This window comes from Xenopus laevis, chromosome 9_10L (assembly GCF_017654675.1).
Source record: "Xenopus laevis strain J_2021 chromosome 9_10L, Xenopus_laevis_v10.1, whole genome shotgun sequence".
NCBI lineage: Eukaryota > Metazoa > Chordata > Amphibia > Anura > Pipidae > Xenopus > Xenopus laevis.
The window spans coordinates 17,056,268-17,081,603 of record NC_054387.1 but is presented as its reverse complement, the minus strand read 5'-3'; the positions used below and the strand labels follow the sequence as shown (position 1 = coordinate 17,081,603).

Genomic DNA, 25,336 nt, shown 5'->3' with positions numbered 1-25,336 from the left:
AGCAGGGAGGGGACACGGATGCGGCAGGTCTGTAAGAAGAGTGAGTGCTGCAGCCCATTAAGGTTTCCAGTCTGAGCAACTAACAATCCCCATAGCATAAAAGCCTGGTACTTACCAACTGGCCCTTCTCTCCTTTGGACCCGGCTTTGCCATTCAGGCCCTGTAAGGACACGGATAAGAAAGTCAGAGTCCGGCAGTATAATAACTGTATCAGCTGTGTTGGGAGTTGTGTTTCTATATTTGCCATATAACCCTGCTCAATATCATTCTTACCAGCATTGGATACCTACAGAGAAATGCCTATTGAGTGCAGCAAATAGAACAGCTGTACAGCACAAGCTGCTGGGTAAATATAAAGTATTGCAGCACACGTGCTGTTGTTTTAACGGCAATTGGTTTGGTTCTGCCACACTCTGCTCATGCCGTATGATATAACAAATGCTAGTAGAATTATCCCATTGTAGCCCATTGTAACACTAATATATGTGTTCTAGAGGTGAGGGTGCCCTCTAGTGACCCAGAATGCCCCATACTTCCCCTGGCTGTTACCCTCTGGTACATCCAATACTTACAGGGAGGCCATTGGGTCCTTTTTCTCCTGGAACTCCAACTCTGCCTCGATCACCCTGATGGGAAGAGAGAAGAGTCATTACAAGGCACAGACACTCAGGTCTCCATTGTACCTGCCCCATTGGGGCACAGAGGCTGCACAGAGGCTGCACATGCCCCATATTCATCACTTTCATGTCAACATTATGCCTCACCCCAATATTCTTGCTTTTTGACTTACAAATGTGATTCCCTGAGACCTCATGCTGGACCCATCCCTCTTTTCTCTGATGCTACACACATAATGAGTAGGTGGGGCCCATGTGCAGGGAGCAGTGCAAGGATATACCCCCAGCAGGTATCACAGAACACTAAAGGACTGTAAGAAGACTAGGTCAATCTCTACCACACACCAGGCTAGCTGTGGATGCTGGGAATTATGGATCAGTGAAGCAGCCATATACACTGACTGCACTGAAGTAATGCCCCCTGGGTACTTACCATAATATTTACCAGTCCTGTTATAAATCACAGCACTGGCAGTCAGCCTAAACCTGGCCCTGTGGCTTTATCTAGGGGCCTGAAGGAATTCTTATAAGACAAATCTGAAAATGTAGTCAGCTGATAACAACTGCCTTATACTGCCCACCCAGACCCCATTCCCAGCAGTACAAACCTTCTCACCATCCAGTCCTGGGATTCCATCTCGTCCATCCTGACCCGGCATGCCCTGCATCAAATAAAGGGAACACCATAAGCCAATACTAGAGACAGTAGGGAAGGGCTTATTTCCTGCTGTCTGTCCCATCATGCTCTGCCATGTGTGTTACTGACAGAAAGGAAGTGTATTCCCTCCCTTGTGCTCCCATCATGCCTTGCTCTGTGTGTTACTGATAGAAAGGAAGTGTATCCTCTCCCTTATGCTCCCATCATGCTCTACCCTGTGTGTTACTGATAGAAAGGAAGTGTATTCCCTCCCTTGTGATCCCATCATGCCCTGCTCTGTATGTTACTGACAGAAAGGAAGTGTATCCCCTCCCTTGTGCTCCCATCATGCTCTGCCAGGTGTGTTACTGACAGAAAGGAAGTGTATTCCCTCCCTTGTGCTCCCATCATGCCTTGCGCTGTGTGTTACTGATAGAAAGGAAGTGTATCCTCTCCCTTATGCTCCCATCATGCTCTACCCTGTGTGTTACTGATAGAAAGGAAGTGTTTTCCCTCCCTTGTGCTCCCATCATGCCCTGCTCTGTATGTTACTGACAGAAAGGAAGTGTATCCCCTCCCTTGTGCTCCCATCATGCCCTGACCTTAATGTAAGATATATTAATTATTTCAGTGGCTCTTACTCTATAGGGGCAGTTTATATCACTATTTGGATTTGATAATCCAGAGAGTCAGCCTGTGTGGCAAGTAATACTTGTGGTTTTGTGAATAAACCCAGAAAGATCAGTGGTCACTTACCGGTTCCCCAATGGGGCCAGGCCCGCCAGGCATTCCTTTAGGACCAGCTTTGCCCTGAAATAGAAACACATGACAGTGGTAAGTAAAAGTCTGCCAGTATAAAGAACAGGTTAGTTTAGCAGATGTCAGTATTGGCCGATCTACGTCCCAATCTAAGTCGGCTCAGTGCCGGGGCTATAGAGCCCTCTGTGGGTGACTACCCTAAGTAAGAATTCAGATCATTGAGTGCAAAACTATATAAATGAGCTTTATAGTATGTGCAGGCACACATACAGTGTCGGACTGGCCCACCGGGAACCAGGAAAACTCCCGGTGGGCCAAAGTGTCAGTGGGCCCTCATGCTGCTAAACTTATGGCCATTCCTTATTATATGAGAACAAAGAGGCTAAATAGATGGAATAATAGATTATAGTATGTCAAGAAAACAAACTAACTAGGAGAATAGAGGTTGATTGAGGAGAGGAAGAATATTAGTACTGAGAGTGGGCCCCTGGTCTAAGGTTTTATGGTGGGCCCCTGGTGTCCCAGTCCGACACTGCAGACATACATCCACAGCATGTATCATTCTTCCTTCTCGGAGAACTGGCCTATTAAGTATAGCTGGACAGTCCAGAGCAGTAGGTCCCATCTTAGCATTTTTAGCACTTGCATTTTAGCCTTGGGTGCTGGGCCAGTGAATTCTGTTACTTACCGAGTCTCCTTTGGGCCCTCTGTATCCTGGGTGTCCTTTTTCTCCTTGATCCCCCTTAAAGATACAGAAGGGTCACATATTGCTGCAAAGCATTGGTTCTCCCTTCAATACTGATAAACAAAAGCAGTATCTGTGTTCATTTCTGTTTCTGTGCAGAAGTCAGAACAGAGCAGTGTGTGCGTAGTGGGAGAGGCTATATCTGCCACAAACCACCTTGCAGTTTGCAAACTCACAATTGCACACTTTATATTATCTGCCAGGTCTTCTGCAACCTCTGTTTGTAAACCTCCCCCCCCCCAGAAAGAGATTATCCACACAATACTTACAGCTTTACCAGGGGGTCCAGGAGGTCCTGGAGGGCCACGGACTCCAGTGGGGCCCTGTAATCCGAAAACAAGCAAATAAATCCACTGGTGCAAACTCACAGGAAATGCAAACATATACGTTACTTTCAACTTTGTGAGTGTGAGCTTGTGCATTAGTGTGTAATGAAGTTTGTGTGTGTGCATACATAGTAACATAGTAAGTTAGGTTGAAAAAAGACACACGTCCATGAAGTTCAACATTTTCTGTCTATATAAACCCTGCCTACCTGCTAGTTAATCCAGAGCAAAAAAGACCCTATTTAGCTTATCTAGTTTGTCCTTCCTGACTCCAAGATGGCACCAGTCCCTGGATCAACTTGTACTATGAGCTATCGTCCATTACCTTGTATTCCCACACTTGCTAAAAAGCCATCCAACCCCTTCTTAAAACTATCTAATATATCAGCCTGTACAACTGATACAGGGAGAGAATTCCACATCTTCACAGCTCTCAATGTAAAAAAAACCCTTCCGAATATTCAGATAGAACCTCCTTTCTTCTAATTGGAATGGGCACCCTCATGTCTGCTTAAAGGACCTACTGGTATATAAAGTATTAGAGAGATTATTATATGATCCCCTTATATACAGTATTTATACATAGTTATCATATCACCCCTTAAGCGGCTCTTCGCCAGCATAAACAACCCCAACTTGCCAGTCTTTCTTCATAACAGAGATGTTCAATAGCCTTTACCAGCTTAGTTGCCCTTCTTTGAGCCCTCTCTGATTTAATAATATCCTTTTGAGCACTGGAGACCAAAACAGTACAGCATATTTTAGATGGGGCCTTACCAGCGCTCCTCCCACAAATCTATAATACAGCTCAAGACCTTATTTGCCCTTACAGCTGATGCCATTGCTTGCTACAGCCAAGTTTATCATCTAGAAGGACTCTAAGCCCTTTTCCATAATGTAGTTGCCTAGTGCAGTCCCATTAAGGGTATAAGTGGATATTTTTATATCCCAGGTGCATGACTTTACATTTATCAGCATTGAATCTCATCTGCCACTTTGTCAATATCCTGCTGCAAGTATCCTGGATGGAATTAATTGGGCTGCATAGTGTACTGTCATCTCAAATGCTGATTTTATTATTATTATTGTTATTATCTTTTAAAGAAATGTGGACCCATTAAAAAATCATACCCCACTACCCCACTAAGAACCTTACTCCAAGTAGAGAATGTCCCATTAACAACCACCATCTGTACCTGATCCTGTAGCCAGTTTCCTATCCATGTGCAAACAACTTTACTAAGCCCAACAGACCTTAGTTTAGAAAGCAGTCGTTTGTGAGGCACAGTATCAAACAGTTTGCCAAAAATACATAGATCACATCTAGTCGGCCGGGCACCCTAGGCAATGGTCCGAACTAGGAGAAGGCGTCAGAAGAGGTACCTGATCACATTTACCTGATCACATCTACTGCTCCCCAGCATCTTACTTACCTCATCATAAAAAGCAATCAAATTTGTCTGACATGACCTATCCTTCATGAAGCAATGCTGATTCTACCCATAATGCCATTCTCCAGAACATAATTCAAAATAAGATCCCGTAACAAGCCTTCAGATAATTTGGCCACTTTGGATGTCAAACTTACTGGCCTATAATTGCCAGGCTGAGATTGTAATCCCTTTTTAAATATAGGAATTATATCAGCTTTCCTTCAATCCATAGGTACCATACCAGATGAAAGCGAATCTGAGAAAATCAGAAATAAAGTCCTAGCCAGGGGCGTAACTAAAGAGGAAGCAGACCCTGCGGCTGCAGGGGGGCCCAGGAGGTATAGGAGCCCCATGAGGCCCTAATTCATATACAATTTCAATAAATATTGGAGAAACAAGTCAACCTCTAAACATTTTGGGGGCCTGAAAAATAATTTGCTGTGGGGCCCAGTAATATCTAGGTACGCCACTGGTCCTAGCTAAAACTGAACTAAGCTCTCTAAGTACCCACGGGTGTATTCCATTTGGCCCTGGTGCCTTGTTCACATTAATTTTTAGTAAAGCTTTATGAACCCTATCCTGAGTCAGCCACTGATTAGATTGAGATGAGCCATCTATGCCCCTATCTGTTGTATACACTGAAGAAAACAACATCTGTCTTTTTTATCTCTTACAACCATATTATTACCATTATTTAATGGAGCCACACTTTCAACCCGCATCTTTTTACTGAACTTTTTAGCGGTTGTAGTCACCTCTGCCACAACCCACCTTTGCCTTCCAGATTGCTGCTTTACAACATTTGTTACAGTCTTTATATTCATTGAATGCAGCTTCTGTCCCGTCAGACTTGTACTTTTTAAATGCCTTCTTCTTCCCTATTAACTTCTTTACTTCTGAATTAAGCCACATAGGATAGGTTGGTCCTTAACACTTCTGCATTTTATTGGATTAAATTGAGAACGGTAACTATTATAATTCCAAACGAAAACTATTACCGTCATGTATATTTATTTATAGCAGAAAACATAACGCCCTGAGCTATGCTCTGACGTTCTGCCCATAAAGCTAAAACTTGCGTTTCTGAAATTCAGGGTTTTTTTTGCCCCAGTGTATATTTGTTTTTTTGCACCAGGCTTAAATGAGATCACATACGTTCTTGGTCATTAGAGATCTTTAGATCCAGTATAGCATTTTGTCTGGTTGGCTCCTCAATAACCTATTACATGAAATTGTTCCATTTACTGTCCTTGGCAGTACTGCCAGTCAATATTTGCAACAGGAGCCGAGTCTCTTCCTCTTTACTTACATTAGGGGCTCTAAATTATGCCCCTGCAATTCATTTACAACTCTTTACAACAGGAGTGCCCATACTTTACTAATGCGAGGTCTACTTTTAGTGATCGTGTCCCATTATGATCTACATCCATAAAAACATTGTTAAAATATCTGAATGAAAAGCATGAAACAGGAGGGTGATTTAGACAAGCTGTTTGTTGACAGTGTCTTGAGATCTACTGATCACCAACTAAAGGTCTACTGGTAGATCCCGATCTACCTTTTGGGTACCCCTGATTTACAATCTGTGAAAAGCTCCACCCATAAGGCTTCAATATATGCATATAGATCCTTCTTAACAAACAGACATGCCCCTCCTCCTATTCTATTGCCCCTGTCCCTCCAAAAGAAATTTTAACCTACTATGTTTACTGCCCATGGTGTTAATGTGTCTAATTGTTTGCTGGTGGATAAGTGTGCGCATTAAAGTGTGTATTTGAATGTAAATGTGAGTGCGTGTTTCTGCTAAATTCGCATACAGAGAAAGAAAAGGTTACTCACCCTGTCTCCTGCAGCTCCCTGGGGCCCAGGTACTCCTCTCAGACCTCTTGGGCCCTGGAAAGAGAAGAAGGAAGTGAATTAGATAAGGAGAGGGCAGGAAAGACTTGAGGGGTCCTGATGGGCATTTGGTTGCAGCCAATAACCGGGCATCCAATAGTGCCATTTAGATTTGTGTATTGGGATTGGCAATATTTTGTTCAGTGCTCTTTGTAGAATTAATGCAGGGGTGCAACTACAGAGGAAGCAGACCCTGCGGCGGTATAGGTGCCCCATGAGGCCCAAATTCACATACAGTTTCAATAAATATTGGTAAAAGAGGTCAACCAATATTGGTAAAACAGGTCAACCTCTAGATATTTTGGGGGCCTGAAAATTAATTTGCTGTGGGGCCCAGAAATATCTACTCTACGCCACTGAATGGCTGCCATATCTCCTATATGATGACCAGTATAGTTATCACTGGGGTCCTAAGTTCAATTCCAGCCTTGGCAGTATCTGCATGTATTCTATATGTTCTTCTTGTGTCTGTATGGGTTTCCAATGGATACTCCAGTTTCTTCCCACAATCCAAATACATATAGGTAGGTTCATTGGCTCCTGATAATATAGTGTGTAATAGGGGCCTTAGACTGTAAGCTCCACTGGGACAGGGAACAATGAATAATCTCTGTATATCATTGGTAAACATGATATTCCTTTACAAATTAGGATAACAGTTACTGCCTCACATGGGAATGTTTGGCACAGTGCTTAGTGTTCTGTGATTGGCTCTGAATTTAAAATATAATGTGCCAAGTTCTCTATTTTATGATTGACTGTAGATGTTTATCCTCTGAGCCACTGATAACTGATTTTGGAATATTTACCTGTAAGCCCACGCTGCCAGGGATTCCAGAGGGCCCTGGGGGACCAGAGTCTCCCTGGAAATAAAAATGTACACGTTAGAGAAGAATATTTTAGGTGAATATGGGCCTTTCACTCCAACTTTAACTTATCCCAGTCTGGGTTCAGATAAGGTAGTAAATCAGAAGGATGAGAACACAGTAAAATAACTAACCTGTGCCTCTGATGAGCTACAATGCAATCACCAATTTTTAGTTATGTGTGAAGATCATATTAAGGAAATTTAAGCCTTACCTTTTGTCCATTCTTTCCAAGCTCTCCCCTTTCCCCTTTGTGCCCGGTATGGCCCTGAAAAAAAAGTGATCATGTAAGTGATCGTGTAGCAGTATTTATTACTATTATTATCCAACAGATCCCAGCAACGTATAAAGAAATACAGGTTATATAAGGGGATCCAAGAGATTATTTATATAAAGAGCAAAGGAGACTGAGAGGGGATTAATGTGGGGTAGAATAATGCAGGATGCATCAATGCAGGAATAATGCAGGATGCATATCAAGGAACAAAATCTGCAGGGCATATGTGTTAATTGTGATGGCAACCAAAATACAGGAGGCGGGGCTACACAAAGAGGGACGGGTGGATGGTAACTACAAGAAAGTAAACGGGATAGGTTTATTATGTCACAGCCCAGAGTAATTGGATGGCACACTAATCCCAAGCATTTTAGTGCAGATCAGGGCATCATCTGTGCCAGCAGCTTACTTCAAATGGAGTATGTTATAACATATGTTGTATGGAAAGGCGCAGACATCAGGACAAGAAAGAGACCGTAGGATAAGATAGAAACATTAGGACACAGTGGAGAGAGTAGGGCAAAAGAAGGACAGTGGCGCAAAATAGAAAAAGTAGGACACAATAGAAACCATAGGACAAGATGGAAAGAGTACAGCAAGATGAAGACAGTAGAGCAAGATAGTGACAGTAGAATAAGATGGAGACAGCAGGACAAGATGGAAACAGCAGAACAATATGGAGACATTATGACAACATGGAGACAGACGAAAAGAGATATTAGAGCAAAAAGGAAAAAGCAGGACAAGATGGAAACAGTAGAACAAGATGGACAGAGTAGGGCAAGATGGAAAGAGTAGGACAACATAAATAGTGTAGGACAAGATGATGACAACAGGTAAAGTTGATGATAGCAGGACAAGATGGAAACAGTAGGACAAGCCAGAGGCAGTAGGACAAGATTGGCTAAGAATGGAGACAGTAAGGCAAGATTGAAAGAGTAGAACAATATGGAGACAATAGGACAAGATAGAGAGAATAAGGTATGGTGGAGAAAGTAGTGCAAAATGGAAAGATGGAGAGAGCAGGAGAAAATAGTGAGAGTACAGTAAGACAAGATGGAATAAGTAGGTCAAAATGGAGAAAGTAGGGATAGATGACTGTAGGGCAAGTTGGTGATAACAGTACAAAATGGAAATAGTGGGGCAAGTTGGAGACAGTAGGACAAAATAGGGCAAGACAAAGACAGTAGGGCAAGATGTAAAAAGTAGAACAAGATGGAGAGAGTAGAACAAGATGTAGACAACAGGACAAAATGGCAATAGGACAAGATGGAAAAAGTATGGCAATACAGTAGGCCGAAAAACAACAGTATGACATGATGGAGAGTGTAGGCCAAGATGGTGACATAAAGGCAAAATGGAGAAAGCAGGAATAGAAAGTATAGCAAGTTGGTGATAGCAGGACAATATTGAGACAATAGGACAAGATTGAGACAGCAGGACAAGGTGAAGAGAAGGGCAAGAGAGAGACAGTAGGGCAGAATTGAGACAACAGGACCAAATTGTGTGAGAAGGCAAAGGCAAAGACAGAAGGACCAAATCAAAACTGTAGGACAAAATGGAGAAAGTAGGGAAAGACAGAGGCCAGTAGGGCAAGAAGAAGACAGCAGGGTCAAAAGATGGAGACAGTAACACTCTGTTTAGAGCTGCTGAAGAAATTGGTGTTTAATATATACATGATGATAATAATAATAATCTGGGTTGCTTTATTAATAAATGATTACTCCTTGCACTCACAAAGAGCAGATGTGCAAAATCTTGGACAATCCTTATTTGTATATGACATACATAATTTGGCCTGTACAACACTTGTGTTGCACTGGTCCCTCCACAATTAAAGGCAGCTTTTCATGGAGTATAAATGGATTAGCCTATGTGTGTGTACAGAAGCCACAGATTCTCGCCCTGAGGTGACTGCACAGACATCACATACACTATAACCCCCAAATTCTCACCTTGAATCCTGGCATCCCAGGAGGTCCGGCAGGCCCAGGGGGACAAACAGCAGGGCACTGAGGAAGACAAGATTTGTGGTTAAAGGGACAATAATCTCAGGTTCTCATAGACATATGCCAAAGGTACACACACAGCCATTCCCCATGTCTCATGATAATCTAAAGGGCTTTCACTGAACTCTATGGCTCATACTTACATGCATAAATGTACCCTGGTACAGCAGCCCCTCCCATATATTATTTTGTAATAATTGAAAAATGGAAATTCAGTAAGGCTCTGGGGAGGGGAGGTTATTACCTCTAGGTACATTGACTCTAGTACAGAGCCCTGTCGCAACCAAATTTAATTACTTTCATTATTTCACCCGCAGTGGATTGATTAATGCCATGAGCATTGATGATGCCAGTGGTGAATCCTCTACAAGGGGAATGAGCTGAACTTCAGTGGGTGAGGTGAGAAGAGAGAAAGAGAATTCATTACTAGTGCTTTGGGCCTCTGTAATTGGCCATCAGTACTAGACAGACGGCATCACTCTTAGCCAACCAGCTTGTTAGTATTGGGGTTCATGCCCCTGGTATCTCTGTACTGACATATAGGGTGTATATTCCCTTACTGGCAGGTCTGTCCCAGAAACATAAAGTCACATTACACAGAATAGGAGCCATTGTGTAATGTGAGGGGATATTTACCTGCAGGTCTCCATTGCCATCAGGAGCAACTCCTGGGAGGCCCTGTGAGAAGACAATGAAGAAGATGAAAAAATAAATGGTATATGTTGTTGGCATAATTATGTTCTTTAATGCCAGAGAGTGTTTGCTGTAAGGCCAGTATATGGTGAAGTGAATTAAATAAGGTGTGGTGTGTTTCAGTGACTGAATGATACACAGTTGGTGTGTCAGTGAGCGAATGATATAAAGTTGGTGTGTCAGTGAGCGAATGATATAAAGTTGGTGTGTCAGTGAGTGGATGATAAAAGGTTGGTGTCAGTGAGTGAATTATGTGAGGGTTGGTGTGTCAGTGAGTAAATGATGTAAGAGTTGGACAAGATCAATACAGTAGGACAAGATGAAGAGATTAAGGCAAGATGGGGAAAGTAGAAGTAGGGCAAAATGGAAACCGAAGGGCAATATAGAGAAAGAAAGATGAAAAGTTGAGAGTAGGGCAAGACAGCTAAAGTAAGACAAGATGAAAACAATTTTGCTAAATGGAAAGAGTAAGGCAAAATGGAGACAGTAGGGTTGAATGGTGACTGTAGGTCAAGTTGGTAATAACATGAAACAATGGAGAAAACAAGACAACAGAAGGAAACAGAAGAACAAGATGGAGACAGTAGGACAGAATTGAGACAGTAGGACAGAATTGAGACAGCAGGGCAAAAGGCAAGAAGAAGACAGTAGGACAAGATGGAAAAAGTAGGAAATGTAGGGGAAAAACAAGAGAGTAAGGCAAGATGGAGATATCAGTGCAGGGCAAGCTGAACAGGAAAAAATGGTGAAAGTAGGGCAAGACAGAGACAGTAGGAAAGATTGAGACAGTGGTCCAATATAGTAACAGTAGGACAAGATGGAGTGTGTGAGACAAGATGGTGACATTAAGGCAAAATGGAGAAAGAAGGGGTAGATGTGAAATTAGAGCAAGTTGGTGTAGTGGGACAATATTGAGACAATAGGACAAGATGGAGACAGCGGGGATAGATGAAGACAATAGGAAACTATGGAAATAATAGGACAATACAGAGAGAGTAAGACAAAATGGAGATAGTATGAACAGATGGGGACTATAGAGCAAGATGGAGACAGCAGGTTGGTGTGTTAGTGATTGAATTATATAAGGTCAGTATGTCAGTGAGTAAATGATATAAGGTTGGTGTGTCAGTCAGTGATTCATATAAGGGTTGGTAGGTGTGGGTGAGGGGATGCTGTACAGTTGGTGTTTCTGTGAAGGATATTTTGTTGGTACATGTCAGTCAGTGAAATATATTTACATACATATGTGTGACTAAGACATTTTTGGAGTAAATAAGTGTGTTTTACATGAGAGTATCTTATCACTAAACTACTCGGTTGCTCAAGTAAAATGACAGCGCCAGTCCAGAGAATACTCACTGGGGGTCCTGGGGGGCCTGGAGGCCCAGGAAGTCCGGGTTGGCCGGAAGGTCCCTATAAAACAGAATGTACTATATGATCCACAATGCACTGGCCAGCAAATTTATTGTCACTACCCCCTCTCATTTTTTGCCTGTTGATTTCCTGCTTATATTCATCCATATTGTTCCTCAGGGGTGGATCTGCCACTGCTGCTCTAAATACGACTTTTACTTATGATGTTCTGGTCATTTTTGGTGAGAGTTAAAAAAAATTATTGCATGGGGGCCATTGGCTATCCTTTTTTGTCTCAGCTTGGGTTTTCCCAACAGTGTTTCAAACCAATATTAGGATATCATAGCTAAATGGGGCAGAAGGAACACTTACCGCTGGTCCTTGTGGTCCAATACCACCCGGTAATCCGCTTTGTCCAGCAAGACCCTAATGGGGGAAGAAATTTAATATCAAATAAAATGAGGGATTACAGTGAGTGTTTGATTCTAACTCAAAGGGGGCAAAAGGACCCAAAATCTTAATACAAAATCCCTGTTCCCTACGTCATACAAAGTTCCCGGAACAGGAATATACTTTACTAGTTTCCACCTGACTGGGGGAAGCCATTTCTCTTACACAAATTGATTTATACATTGAATCTGTAGTCACATGGTTTAGGTTGGCCTCAGTCTAGGGTTACCACCTGGCTGGTATTTTACCGGCATGGCCAGTAAAAATGATGGCTGATCCCATTGTTATTAATAGGGAAAAAAGATATATATATATAGGAAGGCCGGTATTTTTTTCCAGAAAAGGTGGCAACCCTACCTCGGTCTGGAAACCAGTCAGATATTTGTGGTCATAACTGCAAGTGACCAGAGAACCAAACTGCCTGTTACTATTGGTAACTTTATAACAATGATTATTATTGCAACAAGCTCTTAGTACAATGCTGTCAATTTAGGCACAAAGTCCAATGGATCCTTCAGCTGTACGGTGACTCCCGGCTCTCACTGGTGAGATGCTTCAGGCCTTGTCAGTAGAAAAACAGAAGAGAATATCCCTGGTACTTACAGGGGGTCCCTGTGGTCCTCGTCCCTAGAGATTAAAATGAACATAAATATGTTAGGAAATAGAATCCTACAGCAGGTTATAGACACAGATCTGAGGTTTATTTCCTGCCAACTGAGATTAATCTTGCCCAATTTGCCTCTGCCTGCAGGAGGTGCCATTTTAGCCACATCTCCGTTATATAAAATTGGCAGCAGCAACCAGAGACTAATACCCCTTATATAACAGATAGAGGTACACACGAGCATGTACAAAGAATTACTGGCGTCATTATACTTACTGGGGCTCCGTCTGGTCCTGAGGGTCCAACATCTCCCTGGAAAAAATAGTATAGATGAGATAAAGTGGACTATTCCTTATCTATCTATGAATCCAAGTGAGTTGCCACTATGGTTGGATACAGTGGTGGGACTGTGGGGAGAGACTTTTGGGGGATAACCCAATTTAAGATGTATTTATAACATGGAACTTAGTGGAATGAAATTATTGTAAGCTGCAGCATGTATCACGACTTTCGCTAACCCACCCGTTCTCCTGGTGGTCCGTCTGGCCCAGCTTTACCATCTGGTCCGGTCAGTCCCTAGAGGAGAGAGAAAAAGGTAAGACTGAGCAATATCACAGGAGTCTAACCCCTGAGCACTGGGTATTGGGGAGATCCGATTTATTAAAAGGGTCCAGAAAAATGTAGTAAGGCAGGGGACCCTCAATATATTTAAACAATAACATTCAACATCCTTAGAAAACCTTCAGACATCTTCTTTAATATGCTTCTTCTGAGGCTGAAAAATAAGTTAAAAAATCCCCTTTGCTCTCCTTTCTTCCCAGCTTGTAGGGATCCAGAGTCCAACCAGCTCACTTACATCAATTCCTGGAAGTCCCGCCAAGCCTGCCTTTCCTGCTTCTCCAGGTTTTCCAGGGGTTCCTTTGGGACCCTGTAATAGGAAGAAATATAATATATGAAATAGTGTAGTGCCCCATGAAGTGCTACCTTTATTAGTGACCCTGAAGTCCCAACAACATAATGAGACTTATCATTCCTGTGGAACCATCCAACTTCCCCCTTGAGGGACATCTGTATAGAAAGACTGTCAACTTGTCCACTTTTATCTTCCACGTAAACACCTCCTTTTCCTCCCCTGCAAATCTTTCAAAGCTCTCTGAAGTCCCACTTTATTATGAGGTCTATCTGCCCCACCCTGGCTTCTCCAAAGTCATCCATCATTCCATAGTGTACACCAGCAATTCTTTCCAATGTATCACCTGTTCTCCTAACCTTTAGATTGCAAGCTCCTGTAAACAGAACCCTCTAAACCTGCTAATTAATTTTTTATATCATGAATGCTACAATAAATGCCCCATTACCACTCTGACTGCAAAGCAAAGCATAGTCATAACATCCTCTTTGAGTATTTGCGTAGCTTCTTACCAGAGGGCCAGGTAATCCAGCTGGTCCTTGCTCACCCTGCAGGAGAAACAATAAAAAAAAGTATCTGTGAGTCTCAGGCTGGTACCTAGAGTGAGGGAGTTGTAACTCACTTACTTGAAAGAAATCTCACTCACTCACGTGAAGGCATTCTCAATCAATAATTGGAAGTCTCATACTCTTCCCTTGAAGGAAGTCTGTTTCAGTCACTGGAAGGTAATTTGACTCACTTACTAAATGGACGTCTCACTAACCGGAAAGGTTTTACTTACTAACTGGAAGGAGGCCTCACTAATTCCCTATGAGGAACTCTTATTTAGTCTTGAAGGAGGTCTCACTCAATCACTGTAAAAAGGTCTCACGGAATGTGGTCTGACTGCACTCTCTGAATGCAGGTCTTGCTCATTACTTGGAAGAAAGTCTCATTCCCAGAAGGAGGTCTCAGTTACTGACAGGAAGGAGGTCTCATTCTTCCCCTTTAAAGCAGATCTCATTCACTCACTACAAGAAGCTATTGGTAATTCACCAAAAGAGCTCTTACTCACTCTCTTGAAGGTCTCCCTTACTCACTTGGGTGCAGTGTTAGTCATTCCCTGGAAGGAGGTCTAATTGCCATTCAGTTTCACTTATTCACTAAAAGTAGTTCTCGCTCACTGGAAATATGTAAAATTCACTCTCTGGAAGGAGATCTCATTCATTTACTGGAAGGAGGTCTCACTCACTGGAAATATGTAAAATTCCAATTCTGGAAGGAGGTCTCATTAGCTCCACTGAAATGAGTTCTCACTCCCAAACCTAGAAGGTGATCTAATTCACTCACTGGAAGGAGATTTCACTCATTCACTTGAAGGAGGTCTCACCCATTCACTGGAAATAGATCTCACTCATTCACTGGAAGGAGGTCTCACTCAATGGAAGTCTTACTGAGTGGAAGTCAGTCTCAGTGACTCAATGAGAGGAAGTCACATTTGCTGGAAGGGAAACTCACTCACTAAAAGATAGCGTCACACAACAGAGTTTGGTCAAACTCACACATTAAAAGGCAGAGTCACCCCATTAAAAAGAAGTGTTGCTTTCTCTCCTGGGGGTCAGCATCATGCTCAGACTGAGATTCAGAATACATCCTGGTCTATAGAATCTTACAGCAGTCTCAATGGCATTTGCCACAGTATCCTTATTGTCAGTCTTAGCTGTAAAGCATCCACGCACACACTGATAAAATTATTAAAACAAAGTAACGTTTTGTATGATTTTCAGTATGTGTATGTCGGCCTGCTGATCCGGTATAATATCCATGTATGAATAAGGCACTTATTTTAAAGGGATTGTTCCCCTTTGAGTTAACATTTAGTATGATGAAGAAAGTGATATTCTGAGCCAATTGCAATTGTTTTAATTTTTTTTTATTATTTATGGTTTTTTTAAATAATTTAGCTTTTTATTCCACCATTGCTCCACAGCAGCTTGTTTATATGAACCATAGTAGTGTTTCTGAAGCAAACAGATCAGTTTTACCAGTGCAGGGCAACACTACATGATATTTTCATTACTTTAAAGCACTTTCATTTTTTGGTGTTACTGTTCCTTTAACAGAGCATTTATTTCTTAGACGGGGTCAGGGACATTAAAGGTGAACCAACCCTTGAATAGATAAAAGAGTCTGTGGGGCTAGTTTATCAACATTGAGCAAATATGGGCAGTAACCCACAGCAATCAATCAGTGATTGGCTTATTTCAGCCAGCTGCAGGTAAAACAATGAATGCAACAATTTGATTGGTTGCCATGTGGTTACTGCCCATGGGCAAATTTGTTGATAAATGACCCCCTCTGTGTTTAAAAAAACCCAAAAGCATTCAGTTTCATTTCTGTTTTAAAATGAGAGATGCACCGAATCCACTATTTTGGATTCGGCCAAACCCCCGAATCCTTTGCGAAAGATTTGGCCGGATACCAAACCGAATCCAAACCCTAATTTGCATATGCAAATTAGGGGTGGGAATGGGAAAACATTTTTTACTTCCTTGTTTTCTGACAAAAAGTCACGTAATTTCTTTTCCCGCCCCCAATTTTCATTTGCATATTAGGATTCGGATTAAGTTTGGCCTGGCAGAAGGATTCGGCCGAATCCGAATCCTGCTGAAAAAGGCCGAATCCGGGCTGAATCCCGAACCAAATCCTGTATTCGGTGCATCCCTATTTAAAATGCCATTGGATTTATGGTATCTACTGCATGTGCTATATCTACTGTGTGCATTTTATCTACTGTGTATACTGCATGTACTGTATCTACTGAATATCCCGTATTTACTTTAGATACAGTATATACACTGTATCTAGTGTGCACTGTAGCTACTGTGCATACTGCGTGCAATCTAATTACTGTATACTCTAATCTAATCTACTATGTATACTGCGTGTACTGAATCTACAGTGTGTTGTATTTGCTATAGATACTGTATCTACTCCAGTTATTGTATCTGTAGTGTATATTGTATCTACTGTATAAATGGCATGTACTGCATCTACTGAGTGTTCTGTATTTACTATGGATAGTGCATTTACTGCATATACTGTATCTACTGTATCTACTGTAGTTACTGTATCTACTGAGTGAACTGCATGTACTGTATTTATTATAGATACTGTATCTATTGTATGTAATGTACTGTGTTAACTCCATGAACTATATCTACTATATGTACTGTACCTACAGTGTGAAATGCATGCCCTGCATGTACTTTATATAATATATGCGCTGTATCTACTAGTCTATCTAGTGAAATGCATGTACTATCTGCATTTACAGAGTGTACTGTATTTATTATACATACTATAACCACTGTATGTACTGTGTGAACTGCATGCCCTGTATCTACTGAATATAATGTATGTACTGTATTTACTGAGTGTACAACATGCACTGTATTACTGTATATACTATACAAAAAAGCTGCTCCTGTAACTTTAAAAGACGAATTTCCAGTTTTAAACTTGAAATTCGGCTTTTCTAGTGCATGAGAGCGCAATTGCGATATCTGCACTACGGATGCGGCTCCCAAACCCTTTTCAGCGCAGGAAAGGAGGTGGTGGGCAGCTTTGTTGACTCTTCTAGTGAGTGTACTGAATCAGCTGTATATACTGTACCTACTACAGTTACTGTATCTAATGTAAGTACTATATCTACTGCAGGTACTGCATCTTCTGAGTGAACTGCATGTTCTGTATATAATGTATGTACTATATGTATGAATTGCATGAATGTTATCTACTGTGTGAACTGCATGTCCTGTGTCTACTGTATATGTTGTATGTACTTTATCTACTGAATGAATTGCATGAACTGTTTTACTGGACATACTGTATAAAATGAGTACCATGGGCTCCTTATTCACTGTATGTACAGTATCTACAGTATGCGCTGCATTTCCTTTGTGTACTGTATCTATTCTATGTTCTGCATCTGGAATACTGAGTGTACTTAATCTACTGTAGATACTGTATTTAATGTATGTACTGAATCTACTGCAGGTACTGTATCCACTGAGTGAACTGTATGAACTGCATCTTCTGAATGTATTGGATCTATGCAGGTACTAGTTTCACAGGTACCTGTCCTACATTTACATCAGTGATCCCCAACCAGTAGCTCGTGAGCAACATGTTGCTCCCCAGCCCCTTGGATGTTGCTCCCAGTGGCCTCAGAGCAGGTGTTTATTTTTGAATTCCTGGCTTAGAGGCAAGTTTTGGTTACATAAAAACTAGGTGTCTTACCAAACAGAGCCTCCTCTAGGCTGCCAGTCAACATAGGGGCTACCAAAAGTCAATCACAGCTCTTATTTATCACCATCCAGGAACAATTGTCATGCTTATGTTGCTCCCCAACTCTTTTTACATCTGAATGTTGCTCACTGGTGAAAAAGGTTGGGGACCCCTGATTTACATAAAGGGATATGTGCCCTGCACTAGCCACACAAGCCCCTTTCTAGCATTTATATAAAGGGATATATTCCCTGCACTAACCACACAAGCTTCATAGGCATACCTCCCAACATTTTGGAAATAAAAAGCGGGACAAAAATTTGGGCGCGTTTTGCGGCAAATTTTTTGACCACGGCCATTTTTGTGGCCACGTCCTCTAATGACCATGCTGATTTTACAAAATTTGGCAGGTTATGAAAGTTTGAACATATTTATGTGTTTTTTTTCCAGTTATTACAGTTTTGCTAATGAAGGTGAATTGCCCTTTAAGCTGTGAGTCGTAACTTCTCCCAAGGGATCTGTTATCTAAATTGTTACAATTTCTTATTTGCTTATCTCAAAATTGTTACAAAAGAATCTTATCTGAGCCTCATGGCTGTTCTGGGCTCTCTGCCAAAAGCCAATTAAGTTAGAAACATTGTTTCTTTTTTTAGCTGTTCAGTGCAGAGAAAATCGGGACTTTCCAGTACAAACATGGGTCTGCCGGTTGAGCTGTCAAAAGCAGGACTGTCCCGCTGAAAACGGGACAGTTGAGAGGTATGCATAGGTACCTGTCCAACATTTATCCAGTATAAATGGATATGTGCCCTGCACTAGCAACACAGGACCCTGTCTCACATTCATTTAGAGCAGTGAACCCCAGCGAGTGGCTTGCATGCAACAAGTTGCTCACCAGCCCCTTGAATGTTGCTCCCAGTGGCCTCAAAGCAGGTGCTTATTTTTGAATTCCAGGCTAGAGGCAAGTTTTGGTTGTATAAAAAAATCAGGTGCACTGCCAAATAGAGACTCCTATAGGCTGCCCGTCCACATAGGGAACACAGAAAAAACTCGCCAGCGCTTGGTCTAACCCGTACTCTAGAGTTGACTAGCTGCTATAAGCAATATAAAAAAACATTATTTGTACACAAAAAAAGGAGAAAATCTGCCAGCACATAGTTTGCCTTAATAAAAATACTAAAATAATAAAAATTATTACAAAAAATACGGCCAAACTTTGGCCAAAATATGTGCTCACGTGCCACGTCAAAGCCCCACATTTAACATGAGCATTTAAAATCAAGTCCCCCCAGCTTTTACAACAAGGAATTACTTACAAGTGTATGTTAATTAGCAGGGGGTTAAAAGCTCCCTATTTGCTCACTAGAGCTCCTGAGTTAATGGTAATAACTGGAAAAAAAAACACATAAACATTGGGTCTTACTACTCCGTCACACTAACTGTTTGCTGGGGGACTTGATTTTAAATGCACTACAGAATGCTAATAGGCAGTGTAGAACTTACTTTAATTGAGGGGACTTGATCTGGCACATGAGCTTCCACATTTTGGCCAAAGTGTGGTACTAACACCTAATTTTTTGTAATAATTATTCTTAAAGGCAAACTGTGTGCTGGCAATTTTTCTCAGTCCACATAGGGCTACCAAATAGCCAAAAACAGACATTTTTTGATACCCCTCCAAGGAACTTTTTGCTTGCTTGTGTTGCTCCCCAACTCTTTTTCATTTGAATGTGGCTCATGGGTAAAAAAGTTGGGGACCCCTGATATAAAGGGATATGTGCCCTGCACTAGTCACATAGGCCCCTGTCCCCTGTTCAGATAAAGGTGTGTATACGGGAGATCAGGCAGTGTGTATGTATGGGGTAGGCTGTGTGTGTTTTGAAAAGGGGCTGACTCGCTGTGCTTGCGTGTGCATGGAGGGGGGGGGGTCTCTTACACACAGGACCCTTTATACTTTATAGGAAACACTCAACTTTCTGCAGATCTCAAGAATCCTTTAGCCCATTCCTCAGCTCAGGGGCCAATTACATACAGATAAATATGTCCAGTAGCTTTATTTAGCCACTTGTCAAACCAGATACCAAACAGTGCCACTTCCTACCCACCACACAAAAAGGCCCCACACCAATATATTTCTATCACTTACATCTATTCCATCCTTTCCAGGTGTTCCTGGGGGTCCTGGTGGACCTGGGGGTCCTCGGGGGCCAGCTCTCTGCAAAGGGACAAACGAAAAATGTCATAAAGGGGTAAAATTACAGCTTGCACACAGCAGGAGGGCACAGGCAGCTATACGGAGCAACACTAGAGCTGGCACCGGGCAAGATTGAACAAGCAGCAATAGGGGGGCAATAGTACAGGGGGTGGAGCTTGGAAAAGGAGGAGGCTACAGAAAGGGCAGGTGGGACAGGTAGTGAGGGTGGGGGGGGAGTATGTTAAGGAAGAAGTTGCAAGTGAATGGCTGATCACTACAGATGAGACAGGGGTGAGTGACAGGGAGTAGCAGGAGGGTATAGACAGTGGAAGGGTGGCACAAGGAGTGGTAGGAGGGCAGAGTCGTGGTAGGGGTGGGGCCAAGGAGTAGGAGGAAAGTACAGACAGATTCAGGGGTGGAAAGTAGGGAGTAGCAGGAGGGTACACTCTGTGGCAGAAGTAGGGGGTATGGGGTTGCACAAGCATACACACAGTGTAAGGGGTGGAGGCATGAAGTAGGAGGAGAGTACAGACATGATGGTTGACAGGGTAGCAGGAGGGTACAATCAGTGGCAGGGGTGGGGGCAGGGGCATGACAGAACGGTACAAAGAGTGGCAGGAGACATGAAATAACAGGAGAGTACTATTAGTGGCAGGAATGGAGCAGGGTATAGGAGGAGGGTATAATCAGTGGCAGGGGTGGGCGACAGGGTGTAGCAGGAGGGTACAAAGAGTGGTGGGAGGCAAGAAATAACAGAAGAGTACAATTAGTGGCAAGGATAGGGACAGGGTGTAGAAGAAGGGTACAATCAGTGGAAGGGATAGGGTTCAGAGTATAGCAGGAGGGTATTATTAGTGGCAGGTGTAAGGGACAAGGAGTAGCAGGGAATACAGACAGTGCTTGAAGCAAAACCCATCACCTAAAATGATTACAAAGTACTAAAGGGCAGGTTTGTAGTTTAGGCTCCAATGTAACAGATTTCCTTGATAACTTGGTGCTGTGTATAGCAGCCCCCTGCTCGTCCCAGTGGATGAGTAGACTGCAAGCTCTGTGGGACACCACAACTATTTTGTCAAAAGAAATAGAACCTATAATGCCACTGGTAGGAAAGAATATTCTGTCTGTCAGGGAAAGGTGACAGTTATTAAGAGTTCAGGGATGCCATAAACACAGTAAATAATGGGGCTCCACATATATTTCACACCCAGACATGCCATGCAATGTGTCTAAAGCAGAACCCTTCACCGCCTAACCTTCAACTTCCAGCCAAGCAACAGGAGTCCAGCAACAGCAAAGCACAGGCACAGAGAGCAGCGCTGCTCAGCACAGGCACAGAGCCTCACGGACACACATAAGGCAAAGCTGGAGCTGAGTTTATTATACATTCAATGTAAATAAAGTGCAAGGTTCTCCCACATGAGCTTGGGTTACAAAGGCAGTGAGTGATCAGCCCAAAAGTGCAAGACAAGAGGCTCTTTGTGTGAGTCCAGACTGGCCTATCGACGACATTCCTTACTTGGGGGGGGGCGCAAAGGTAGAGGGGGGGGTGAAGAGGTGCTAGAAAACACAGAGAATAGTGTCCTACTAATGAGTAGCCTTACAGTACAGCCTTACATAAATCATGTGCTAAAGGCTGAGGGATATTTGGGGAATGAAGTTGGGGCATTTCGAAAAACCGCAGCTTGTTCTGCATTGAAACCCAGGAAATATTCTACAATAATTCTGACCCAAAATTTACTCATTTTAAACTCCAATTTCTTCATTGTAATATTTCTAATAGTCTAAAACGCTATAAATGTCAGGTGCTAATACAGGAATATAAAGGAGCTTAAAGTATCGCACCAACATGGACATATACAGTATTTTTATAGAAATCTTGCTGCTTGTATGTTCTGTACATCCCCTTCATATAAACAGATCCTGCGTCTAATTAAAGGGGATCATTAAAGAAGCCCAAACATGTACATTTGTCATAGAGATACATTTAAAACTATTTTACATCCCCATAATGCCCCTAGTGTCCCTCCAAATGCCCTAGTGGCCTTAAAATGAATCCCTCTACTTTCCACTTGTAGAAATTCCTTGGAAATCGCTGTTTTTCTCCTCATTTTGGTCTAATCAGTAGGAATGTGCCACTGAGTGAATAAAGGAGAGTATTGTTGGGGTTATTACTTGTAATATCCACCAATCAGATCAGTTTGTGTAACTCTACTGCACTGTAGGAAATATAGATAGGGGCAAATTATTGCCCAGAAACCCCATTCCTCTGTCTTGCTCCACTGTCATATCTGGGCTGTCCTGTTGTTCTCACAGCCAACTGTTACACTGACACCTGGGTGGGACAAACAGTACCAGTTAGCATGGCTGTGCTGGGTTCTTTGCAGGAATGTTGGGGGTGAGTGGTATGTGTCCCCCCGATATATAGGGTCAAATTCTATTAACAGAATAACATACTGAGATGGAACCAGATTACCCATCTGTATAAAGGAATAATGCTCAGTTATAATTGTTATAAGGGGATGGGGGATAAAAACTGAGACAGTGGAGAAGTACACAAACTCTTAATGTAAATATTTAATATAGGACCAGTCCAGTTGCCATATTGGAGTCAGGAAACTACTTCCCTTCGTCCAATTTAACTTGAAATGTCTGGAGCAAGTGGTTGAATCTTATGGGTCTCTATCCAGCCTTACCCTTATGCAGGAGCTTGCCCCCAGGGCTGGGGCAGTCAGGCTATAGGAGCAGAGAGAGGGTTAGAGGCTTACCTGCCCTTGGGATGTCACCAGGTGTAATAGTAAGAGTAGGCCAAGTGTTGGGATTCGGGCCATGGTCCCTCAGCACCGTGTCCTCCGGCCGGCTTACTGAGCTGACCCAATGTCCCTTCTGTGTGAGTGTGGAGCCCCTGAGTGGAGGATGCCTGATGGAGATACAGCTCAGTCTGCAGGTCCAGGGACTCCGAGAGCTCAGGGGCTTCAGAGCAGAGGAGGAGGAGAGAAGGGGAGCACAGAGGGAGGGGGTGGCTTTAGCCCACCTATGAATGAGCCACTCATTTACACTAATGATTGACAGCTGGAGGCACTGGAATGCAGGGAGCACACACAGCTGGGATTAGGATATAGTACTGACCCACATATACAGGCGCCAGTGGAGCCCAGGTCACTGGGGAGGTAACAATCCAGTCCGGAACCCATATACTTTATTCCACTTTATGCTAAATGGGACCCTGGCAAAGCCGGACTGGATCAGTCTGGATCTGATGGAAGGATCAAATTAGAGCACAGCTGTAGCAAGCACAGGGGCCACCATATTTAGATTGCAAGCTCTTTGGGGCAGGGATCCATTACTAACCCTGTAAACTGCCAACCCACAGTCCCCCCACTGTTATTGCAATAAAACTCCCAGCACCCCCTCTGACAGGAAAATGGCCCTGGAAAAAGCACAGATTTTGTAAGGTTACTGAAATGTTCTGTATCGTGCCCGGTCTGCTTGATGTATTTCTCTTGTCTCCCACATCTTACATAACAGTGACCATCTGCAACAGATACACAAGCTATTCTTCAAGGGGAAATGCAGCCGACAATGTATTTCTTGCCTAATGAAAGAAAGTATAATTCTAAACAACTTTTCCGATTTTCACCGGGTTTATAGTTATGTGTAGCTGTCATTGTGTCTGACTGTCACTGTCTGTCCTTTGCCATTCCCTGCAAGGCATTATGGGAACTGGAGGAGATACCAAGTTGCAATGGTGTGAGTAGTCAGGGAAAGCAGAGAAGGGAACTGTAGGAGTCAATCAAACACCGCTTTCAACAGCAATTAGGAAAGAATGTATATTGGGAAGTTGCTTAAAATCATATTTTTATGATAACAAGAACAGCTTTTGGGTAGAATATCTTTTTGGAGTATTTTTAACTGTAAGTGGGGGGGTGTTGCACAACAGTTCACTCTGGGGGAGGGGGGCATAAACTGTAAATCAAGCCCTCTATACGCTGTAAGATCTTAGGGGACATACATTTTGCAGTTGTAGGGGTATGGTAAATTAGCCACCCTTGATAATATTGGCAGGCAAATCCCCAGTGTTATAGATGCCTAAATGGGTCCTAATGGGGGATCTGTTTCATTATTCTGCCTTAAACTATGCCCCTTGGTGTCCACACAGTGTCCAGTAGGTGGCACTGTGCTATAGCATAAAAGTCTGGGTAATTATGTGCTCGAGGTCCATTGCTTTAGCCCTTACCAAGCAGGCAGGAAGGGAATGGGTAGTGGAACCTAGGTACTTTGGGCAAAGTAAAGCATAAGCTATACTCTGTAATAGGCCACTCTAGGAGTGATAGACAGGTTATATAGTTGAGCAGTCTAAGGCTCCGACGAGGAGAGTCAGAGGGATTAAGATCCTGGGTACTAATTGCCCAGAAGTAGGGACTAAGTGTACAGATTTAGGGATGTAGAGATCCCCCCGGGTTCCACTTAGGGAAAAGGCTGAAAGCTGGGTGTACCTTCATTTGCTGCTGTTTATGATCCTTTGCCTGCAGGGATTAAGCTGTTCATTGCTGCTTGTTAGTATATGCTATCCTCTGTTGCTCTATGTTCTTGATGATTTCTGTGAACTCCTATGTGGATTATTCTGTTGAATAAACTAAGTTCTCTGGTTAAGCATAAAGAACTACTGAACCACCTTTGCGAGGGCTTCACCCCTGAGAGAAAGGTCTTATCCAGAGCACAAATATATATATATATGGGTAAGCTCTTAGTAGAGATGGTGCCACTCATTTTACTATAGCGCTACACAGTAATACTAAAACCAGACCCCGACAGAATCACATACAAGTCTGTTAATTGTTGTGACAGAATCACTAATCATGTCACTGTCAGCTCCCTGGCCAAGTGTTTTCTGTTACACTGCTGGATTGTCAGCCTCCACACCAGTGTCCACATTCAGTTTGTGTTGTACTGGCAGCCCATATGGCAGTGTTGACACACCACACACATACTTACAGAAGAAGAGACAAACACAGAAAACCCCAGGAATTTTTTAAAAAAGCCCTTGGTCACTTTGCTTTGTCATGAGTTTTTTTTTTTTTAACAAAAATGGCTTATAATATACAGTGTTTATATATATATATATATATATATATATATATATATATTATATATATATATATATATATATATATATATATATATATATTAATATATACTGTACAAAGTGTGCCCCTGATAGTCACCTACAGGTACTGCCACCCGGCACTAAAATGTGCTATAAGCAGATATCAGTCAGAACAAGCAGATATGAGCTGTATTTTC

General features: G+C 42.5%; 1 protein-coding gene across 1 annotated transcript in view; it reads right to left on the bottom strand.

Annotated features, from left to right (window-relative positions):
• The window catches only part of col9a3.L (collagen, type IX, alpha 3 L homeolog), a 32,851-nt gene extending 9,909 nt beyond the window's left edge, over nucleotides 1–22,942 (bottom strand). The window contains 20 exon segments of the mRNA NM_001093204.1: nucleotides 116–160; nucleotides 573–626; nucleotides 1,226–1,279; nucleotides 2,011–2,064; nucleotides 2,702–2,755; nucleotides 3,028–3,081; nucleotides 6,357–6,410; nucleotides 7,223–7,276; nucleotides 7,494–7,547; nucleotides 9,512–9,568; nucleotides 10,202–10,243; nucleotides 11,618–11,671; nucleotides 11,984–12,037; nucleotides 12,665–12,688; nucleotides 12,942–12,977; nucleotides 13,188–13,241; nucleotides 13,522–13,593; nucleotides 14,088–14,123; nucleotides 19,988–20,056; nucleotides 22,801–22,942. Of these exon segments, the coding sequence (NP_001086673.1) occupies nucleotides 116–160; nucleotides 573–626; nucleotides 1,226–1,279; nucleotides 2,011–2,064; nucleotides 2,702–2,755; nucleotides 3,028–3,081; nucleotides 6,357–6,410; nucleotides 7,223–7,276; nucleotides 7,494–7,547; nucleotides 9,512–9,568; nucleotides 10,202–10,243; nucleotides 11,618–11,671; nucleotides 11,984–12,037; nucleotides 12,665–12,688; nucleotides 12,942–12,977; nucleotides 13,188–13,241; nucleotides 13,522–13,593; nucleotides 14,088–14,123; nucleotides 19,988–20,056; nucleotides 22,801–22,863 (1,038 nt within the window). The 5' untranslated portion in view covers nucleotides 22,864–22,942.
• Between the last annotated feature and the right edge of the window lie 2,394 nt (nucleotides 22,943–25,336).